Source organism: Rhagoletis pomonella, unplaced genomic scaffold (assembly GCF_013731165.1).
Source record: "Rhagoletis pomonella isolate Grant_MI unplaced genomic scaffold, Rhpom_1.0 Rhpom_scaffold_00001, whole genome shotgun sequence".
Classification (NCBI taxonomy): domain Eukaryota; kingdom Metazoa; phylum Arthropoda; class Insecta; order Diptera; family Tephritidae; genus Rhagoletis; species Rhagoletis pomonella.
This window is the reverse complement of record NW_023458555.1, coordinates 5,392,177-5,401,672: the sequence shown is the minus strand read 5'-3', so window position 1 is coordinate 5,401,672 and position 9,496 is coordinate 5,392,177. Positions and strand designations below refer to the sequence as shown.

The 9,496-nt window shown below is 39.7% G+C and overlaps 2 protein-coding genes across 3 annotated transcripts in view; both read right to left on the bottom strand.

Moving 5' to 3' along the window:
* Nucleotides 1-9,496, bottom strand: part of LOC118736867 (E3 ubiquitin-protein ligase RNF113A) — a 315,005-nt gene that overhangs the window by 180,786 nt on the left and 124,723 nt on the right. The gene's annotated exons all lie outside the window — the stretch shown is intronic.
* On the bottom strand, nt 5,480-9,468 carry LOC118736892 (indole-3-acetaldehyde oxidase-like). Its single transcript, XM_036467019.1, has 5 exons — nt 8,833-9,468; nt 8,538-8,771; nt 8,029-8,473; nt 6,600-7,955; nt 5,480-6,544 (listed from the first exon to the last, which is right to left on the bottom strand). The coding sequence occupies exons 1-5, from the start codon at nt 9,430-9,432 to the stop codon at nt 5,739-5,741; spliced, it is 3,441 nt and encodes a 1,146-aa protein (XP_036322912.1). The 5' UTR covers nt 9,433-9,468; the 3' UTR covers nt 5,480-5,738.

The following is a 9,496-nucleotide window of genomic DNA, read 5'->3' as shown; positions in this document are numbered from 1 at the left end:
CTTAGAATTCGGTTCTTTTATATTATTTAACCACACTAAAGGACGGTGATCGGTCTTAATTGAAAATCTTCTTCCAAAAAGATATGGACGCAAATATTTTTTGTAGCCCAAACTATAGCAAGCAATTGTTTTTCAATTGTGCTTTAATTTTGTTTTATGCCCATTAAGTGTGCGGCTAGCAAAAGAAATCACTTGATTCCCTTGCATGAGAACTGCACCTAAAGCAAACTTACTTGCATCTGTGACAAGTGTAAACGTTTTACTAAAATCAGGGTGTATAAGTATTGGGTAGTTTTTAATTAAAGTTTTTAAATAATTTCTCAAAAGCAGCTGTGTAATCCTTATCGTTAATATTTAATTTTACTCCTTGCTTTAAATACTTAATCATGTGTGGTATGCAACGCGTGAATAATCTTTTATAAAACGTCTATAGTATCCTGTGATCCCCAAAAAGGATTTTATCTCCTTTTGTGTTTTAGGTAGTACTATGTTTTCTATGGTTTTAACTTTAATCAGGATTCGGCTTTATACCGTCAGGAGTAACTACATGCCCTAAAAACTCTGTCTCTCTTTTAAGAAAAGTACACTTGTGTCCAATTGCACCTTTAAATTGGCTTCAGTAAATCGTTTAAGTATTTTAGAGCTAAGGATTCTAAATATTCTTCTATACTAGCAGAAAAAATTAACACGTCATCTAAATATACCAAACAGATTGAGCCAATGTATTCCTTCAATACATTGTTAATCATTCGTTGAAATGTAGCTGGCGAGTTTTTGGCAGCCCAAATGGCATTCGTAAAAACTCATAATGGCCAGTAGATGTCGAAAATGCCGTTTTCGCGATATCGTCAGGATGCATTTCTACTTGGTGGAAGCCTTTGGCCAAATCTAAGGTGGTGAAGTACTGACTTTTTCCTAACTTATCGAATATGTCGTCCATATTTGGTATAGGGAATCTATCTTCTACAGTTATATCATTTAATTTGCGATAATCTATAACTATACGCCAATTTTGCTTATTATTTGCATCTAATTTTTTGAGTACAACCCATATTGGACTATTATATGGACTGCTAGAATTTGTAATAATACCTTGTTTTAGCATATCTGCGATTTGCTTATCGACTTTTGCTTTATGTACTTCCGGGTACCTATACAACCTGGAATGGATTGGCATGTCATGTTTAGTTCTAATTTTATGCTTTATTTCATTAGTGAATGTTAAGTCATCATTTTTATCATAAAATACATTTTTGTATCTGTTAAGTAATATTAAAAGCTTTTCTTTTTCATTTAATTGTAAATGATCTATTTTAATAAAATTTTGTATATTATATTTGTTAATTTCGCAGTTGAATATTTCTATAATATTATTTTTATATGATATTTCATTGTACAATCTTCTTCTTCTTCAGACAAAAATAGAGACAAAACAGCATTTTTTGTTATTAACAGTCCATTTGGAAAGTCAATTACACAGTCCAAATCTTTTAAGATGTTATTTCCAATTAGACCATCATCATTTTTTATTAAAGTCACACTCCAAGAATTCACAAAAGTAATGATTTAAATTAAATTCCTTAAACAGTGGAAATCTACAAATTGTATTTATAAATGTTTCAGCTCACAAAGTTTTCGCTACTACACTTACTTTTTTTGTTTCCACTTGGGGTGACATATGTATATCATGACTTATTAAACTAAATTCCGCCCCAGTGTCAATTATAAATTTTAATTTTTTTATGGGGTTATTTAAAATTATGTAGGGTAACCGCGCTCGGCAGGGGTAGGAAAATTTACGCTTGAATTTCCAATTTCCATTGGTTCTACTTGCTGATCCATTTTACGAAAATTTTCTCAATTTGATATATGAAATCAGGTAATTGGTTTTGATCTGTTCCATCAAAACTTTCAATATTTTTAATGCATGTTAACACTAAATTAATTCTGCTTATATCTATTGCCTCCATGTTGTGTTTATATATACGTATGTATGTATAGTAGTATGAATTAAAAGCTGTAAAAAAATGATACAAAATACCCCAAATAAATTTCACCTGTTAAAAAGGTTAAAAACAAAAATACATAAATGTACAAAAAGCTTTTACATATGTAAGTATGTATGTTAAAATTTATCCCAAGTAATTCCTCCAAGCTTTACTCACTGCATAATGAAAGTATTTGACCGCTAGCCCAGATATCTCTTATAACTTGTGATTGTTGTTGCTTGCCTTCTTTGACTTGTCCCAATTTAACGTTTACAAAATGTACATACATATATTTATGTATACTCAATGTTGTTGTTTATTAATTTTTTCCTCTGCTTTATATTTTTGCTTTTCGCTGTTGTTGCGATTTACTTCGCTGTTTGTTTGTTCTTACAGTTGTAAGTGGGTGTTTTGCTGTTGTTGTTATTCGTATAGTTTAAACATTTTTTTCTCTTAACTCTTTTGTATTTAGTTAGGTGCTTATGAAGAGCACTTAATTTTTGCTGTGAGAAACGATTACAGTAATTTTGTATTTTAAAATTCTCTGACTATCTATACTAATCTATACTAATTATATAAAGAGAAGTCCCTTTTTTTTGTAAAAGGTAATCTCGCGAACGGCTGGTCCGATTTTCATGAAATTTTGTATACAAATAGCTTTCGGTAACCACCATGTTTTAGGCTAAAAAAATGTTACTTTTTCGGGTAGGTGGACCAGGGACCGGTCTATTCGAAAAAATCTTATTATAGTCCGATTTGCATAAAATTTAGTACGTAAGTAGCTTTTTAGCATATATGACCCATTTTTTCCGGGAAGTGGTGCAGGGACCGATCTATTCGAAAAAATCGAATTTACGGTCCGATTTGCTTAAAATTCGGTGCGCTGGTAGCTTTTTAGCATGTATTAGCATATGTGACCAATTTTTTCCGAGAAGTGGACCCGGGACCGATCTATTCCAAAAAATCGCATTTATGGTCTGATTTGCTTAAAATTCGGCACGTAAGTAGTTTTTTAGCATATATTAGGATATATGGTCCATTTTTTCCGAGAAGTGGACCAGGGACTGATCTATTCGAAAAAATCGTATTTACGGTCCGATTTGCTTAAAATTCGGTACGCAGGTAGCTTTTTAGCATATATTAGCATATATGATCCATTTTGGCCGAGAAGTGGACCAGGGACTAATATATTCGAAAAAATCGTATTTACGGTCCGATTTGCTTAAAATTCGGTACGTAGGTAGCTTTTTGCCTGGATAAGCTTATAGATTCCTGTTTTCCAATTTTCATGCAATTTCGAATATAAATAGCTTTAAGTAACGACCATATCAAGGGGCGAATTCGTCACTAGGCAAGATTTTTTTGCGCCAATCAGAAACAACGGATACTGTCAAAATATAATTATAATATATAATATATCTCAACTAATATATATTTAGAAAGCCGTTTGTTAGTTTTCGCAAGGCTCGAGAGCGGCTGAACAGATTTTTTTGAAACTGCCACCTGCCGCACGTGTCCCAAGGATGGTTTTAGGCTGAAAAAAAAAATCTATATGTAAAGGGGGCGTGGCACTTCCCATACAAACCGAATTTCTCATGCTACATATCTCTGAAAGTGTGCATGGTATGGAGATATACGAAATCAATCGCATACCCTTGGAGAAAAATTTTAGCTATTGTAAAAAGGGGTGTGACATCTCCCATACAAACCGAATTTTTCATTCTGCTTAACTCTGGAAATTTTTTGGTAGAGTTCTAGAGTTTTGTATGGAGATGTACGAAATAAATCGCATACTCTTGGAGAAAAATTGTAACTATTGGAAAAGGGGGCGTGGCATCTTCCATACAAACCGAATTTTTCATACTGCCTATTTTGGAAGTGTTCATGGTAGAGTTCTGGAACTTGGTATGGAGATATACGAAATCAATCGCATACTCATGAAGAAAGAGGGCATCTCTTGGAAACGGGGGCGTGGCACCTTCCATATAAATCGAATTTTTATACTGCATATCTCTGAAAGTATTCATGGTACTGTACTGGAACTTCGTATGGAGATATGTATATAGTTGAAATCAAGCCCATACTCATGAAGAAAATTTGGGCTATTTGAAAAGGGGTGTGAGGCCTACAAACGTACCGACCTTTAGCTATCTTTGAATGAATTTTTTTATTCTTCTGTAGGTGTGTTTGTGAGTGATCTCCTCCTAAATGGTTGTACGGATTTTAACGAAACATTTTGTGTGTGTTTGAGTGGGTCTCTGGATGGTTTAGTTTCACAATTTAATCCGACAGTTGGCGCTGTAGTTGAGTTATTACTAAAAATCTTATTTATGATCCGATTTGGCTAACATTTTACATATGTATGCAATACTATTGCAAAAACGTGCTGCCAAGTGGTGCTGAAGTCGAGCTATTACTAAAAATAGCCAAGTGAGAAAAGAGGCCGTGAAGGTCAGATTAAATCGACCTGTTGCACCATTGAGTATATCGAACGCTCCTGCGTTGCAATTGGCGCAATGGATGTGATTTTCCAATATTATTATGCGTTCAAACTTTTAAGGTATTTCGTCTGAAATAAGTATATGTATATTGCATTTCTGTAGAACAATGATTCGCACCCATTTTGAAATTGCCACCTACTATACTGTAAAGCTTCTAGGACATTCACTATAGAACCGGGTCATTGTTGCCGCCAGGGAAAGGAAGAGGAAAAAATTTATTTCGCTTTGCGAATAACCGTGCTATGTAATGCCGCACAACTGGAGAATTTCAAGAACGGATATAACACTTTCCTTAGGTTATTTAAAGCGGCAAATGACCACCAAACCTTAATCTTAGCAGACAAATGTGCCAATGAAAATCATAAACGTGAATTGTTGGTGAAAATGTTGGACCAAAAAGTTTCAATAAAATACATACAAATTTTGGGCGGGACGAAGTTCGCCGGGTCTGCTAGTAATTTATAATTATAATTATTAAAATTTTTTTGTTCGCAGACGATTGCTTATTTGACTCTTGCCAATTAAACTTTTCCTTCTGTTATTGTTTTCCTCGTCGCCAGTCACGTTGCGAAATTAAACCACCTTCTTCGATGTTTCTTTACAACTAAACTCTTTATTTCTTACATAATATATATGTAATAAATATTAACGTTAGCTTACTTAATATATATGTATGTAACAGTAAAACAATGCAGAGAGTGTTAACTCTCCTGAAGTCTTAACATAATTATGTTATCTTAATGTTAATAAGTATTGTATGTTAATTGAGTATGTTAATATGTTTATTAAAATATGTATGTAAGTACATATGCATGTTATATATATGTGCTTACATATGAATGAATACATGTATGTACTTAACAATATGACAATATACATATGTACATACATAATTGGAAAGGGACAAAGGGTAGACAGGAAAAGGTGAAACATTGTGAAAGTATCGTACTCCCGGCTTTAAGAAAATACAAAACAAATACATAGACGCAATCAAATTAAGGAACTGCCAAATATCTACAATGCTTGAGCATTAAATTTTGCGTGGTGGAAAACTTCAGCGTTGCCGCAGAAAGGTGTCTGTAGAGTAGCTGTAATTAAAGACAGCGCCCACTTAAACGCTCTTCAGCATTTTATTTAACTAAATATATATTTGAGTATTTACACTTGATTATGCAGCAAACCAACCCCTCTAAGAATACCGTAAGCAAGGCTCTCGTAGAAAATAACTATAATGACTTAAATCTACTGGCTATTCCAAAGAAAATGTCCTCGTATCAGTGCCGGAATTCAAAGCGATTATCTCTGGCGTTGTTGGTGCGCCCAGCCGCACCCATTCACGCGGCAGTCCAGCGTCTTGGCGCGCCGATTGCAGGGCATGCTGCACGGCGAAAATCGAACTCACTGCCATACAGGCAGGCGGCTCCCCCGTAGTCTTTGAGCGCATGAATCCAGCTGGGTTGGGGTTCTTCTGCAGCAGCTCGATGCGAAAATCGATGGGTATATCCTTGGCGCCGGGCGGTTTGTAATTCCACGTGCGATTAGTCAACAACTGGCCAGTTTGCCGGTCATACACCAAATGCTCGGTTAGCCAATAGCCCAGTAGCATGACAAATGCGCCTTCGACTTGGCCAACATCAACGTAAGGACTCAGACTTTCACCAGCGTCTTCCAGAATATCCACGCGCCTAATTAAATGATTGCCAGTTAAGATGTCCAACTCGACTTCTGTCAGTCCTAAGCCATAGACCAAGTAGTTCTGCATGTCACCCTCCTTATAATATTCGCTAGCGATCATATTAATATTTCTGACCCAAGCTTCGTGCGCGATTCGTGGCCAGCTGGCGTTTGCACCGAGCGCATCTTTGACGGGCTTCAGGCGTTCGTTGAGCGTATAGCAGGCCTTGCGTGCGGCGAAACAAAGGCTTTCGCTTCCGAGTGAACCGCCGGTGACCTCTGAGTTGGCACCATTAATTGTGTCGCTGTACTCGATTTTTACGAACGATAACGGTATGCCGAGCGTATAGGCGGCTACCTGAGCGATTTTTGTGTTCATACCTAAGACCGAAGAGAGCATAATTGTTGAGTGAGTAAATTGCTAGCAGGCGCTTACCTTGTCCCATCTCTATGCCGCCGTGCGCAATCACCACCGTGCCATCCCCGTGGTATATGGCGACAGTTGCAGCGTACTGGCCCACCAGATTGATTGGAAATTCCATAATGGCTAATCCAAGGCCGCGCTTTTTCCAACGATTCTTCTCATTAAATTGTGCCACTTCTTTTCGACGCTCGCGATACTCAGTCGATTTTATAAACCTCGGCAAGAGTTCGCCCATTTTATTGCCTTGCTTTATATTGACGAGTCGTGCATCAGCTGGATCTATATTCGCCTCAAATGCCATGTGTTCTATAATGTTCTCCATCATCGAGATGCCTTCGACCGAACCGGGTGCACGACACCATGCCGAACCGGGTGCATCCGTGATGACTGCCTGACCAGACACATTCGAGTTGGCGTCGTTGAGTTCGTAACAATTCTTCACGGTTAAAGGTGTAAGGTCTTCGAGAGGATTCTCATTTAATACGCAGCCTGCATCCTCGTAATACCTATTGACCAAGCCCACAATTTTCCCATTGTTTTTGATGTGGAACTCATAGTCGGAATGACAACCCCAACGCTTGCCATTTGAATTCATCATCGACTCGATGGTCTGTACGAAGCGTGCCGGACGGCTGAGTTTGTAGGCAGCCAGAGAGGCGGCACAAGCTACCTGATTGCCGCGTGTGATCTTAGCACCGTACGCGCCACCGACTCGACGCACCTTTAGTTGTACGTCACTCACATTGATTTGCAACATTTTGGCGATGACACATTGCGCGTGATCCATCCACTGAGTGGCGATCCAGACTTGTAGACCATCCTCGAATGGCACTGCTATAGTGGTCTGTGGTTCCATTGTGAAGTGGTATTGGCCACCAATTTCGAAAATGCCGCGCGCTGAGATATCTGGCTGATCGGAGAGTTGAATTTCAGGGGGTGCAGTTTGAGATCCTACCACGACACGCTCCATTGCTTGTGCCTCGAAGACATCCGCAATGGTGGGGAGAATTTTAGTGCCGGTTGGACGATTGCTGTAGATTACCTTCACCTTCGCGGCAGCACGATTGGCTATGTCACTGGTGAGTGCCACTACCACGCCCAATGGCTGATCGTAATACCTAACGATATTACTACAAAATATCTCTTCCGGTTCGTACTGGAATGAGGGGTCACAAAACGTGTTGGCGCCAGGAATGTCCTTGGCGGTGTAAAAAGCGATGACGCCCGTCATTGCCAGCGCATCAGAAGCATCGATCTGCTCGATGGTCGCACCGACTCGAGTAGCATTGGCGAAAGCACAGAAGACAGCGTTGGCAGTGGTGATAGTATCGTCCATGTAAGTTGCCTCACCGGAGCACTGGAGCAGTGCTGAAAAGAAAAGCAAAGTGGATACCAATTACCTGTTTTAAAAAAATTTAAGGCTACACCTAAACTAACGAACCATCGGTTTTTTGTACGGGCTGCGTGATGGGATAATTTTTCTCAATCGTTTCGAAGGTTTGTATACCAGACGACAGAGGTCGCCTCAAAATGTCAGCGCCACTTTTATACTCCTCTTTTACTTTATCTGCCGGCGCTAGCTTAAGTAAGGTCTTATAGAAGAGTCCACAAGCTAGCGCTTTACGGTAGGCCGGTGAAGGTTCTGGTAGCACGTCATTGGGCAGTAACTCCGAGTTAAGTGTTGCGAATATGTTTGCTACAATTTCCTTGTCGAATAAATTTTGCCCTGGTAGCAGCGTCTCAGTGGCGGTGGCGTGCACGAAATCTGGATTGATGCCACCGAAGCAAATGCATGCAGAGTTAACAATGCCCCACGACGCCACATCCATGTCAAGCAAGAAGGCGCCATTAACGTAGGCGTGTGCATTCTGGGCGCGTGGTGTGATCTGGTTATGGAAAAATATGCTAAAATCAAGCTCCGTCAATTAGATGAGGAAGTGGCGTACTTACTTTGTATGAGTGATAAACAAATCTGCCTTTCGGATAGGCTCTCAGTTCAAAAGCAATAATGACCGCCTTTCTGGGAGGTAATCTGAGGTATTTCAGCAGCGGCATGCTCTTCTGCTGTGCCGCAAGTTCCTGGACAATAATCTGCACATTGAGTGCCTCGAATGAGAGAAACACGTCTGATGGGAACTCCGGATGCGCCTTTTTAATGCTGATGTTACCCGCCAGCGTGCCAGCCTGTGATTTTTTCGTATATAAAATTATAGTGAAAGTGATTAAGTTGGGAAAATTTACTCACATTGCGCACTGGAACGTTCGCGATCCAATCAAAATGTTCTCGCAACTGTTGGCAATACTCAAAGCCAGGTCGTTGCTCAATTTTTTCGAAAACCTCCATCGCCTCAGTTAGACTCAAGTTGGCGCCAAGTGTGAGCCTCTCGCCTACAATAGAATGCTGCTTCAGCTCGGGTATGGCGTGCAAATCGATGAAATGTCTAATGTCTGGCGATCGTCTGTAGACGCCGTGCGCTGTATTGCCCGCCACCAGCATATACTGATCGTTGCCTACTTGGCCCAAAGCTTTGAAGACCTCCGCAAGCGTACGTGGCCAATACCATTGTGTGCCATCCGGATAAGCCAAATTTGTGAGCTGTTGATGACAGCTGCCTAAACACTGTCTACCCGTCATAGGGCAAGTAACGAATTCGAAATCTTCAATGTCGCCGCAATCGTCGTCAGGTAATTCAATATTGCTGTCAATGGCGAACGATTTCATGGCATCCAAGATGGGTCGATAGCCGGTGCAACGACAAATATTACCGCCAAACGAATTCTCCACTTCTGCCATGGTAACGCGGCCGCCTTTGGACTCCAGCAAGCCGTACATATTCATTACCATGCCGCACGAGCAAAAGCCGCACTGAGAGCCATTCAGCTTAGCCAGACGCTTTTGTATGGGATGG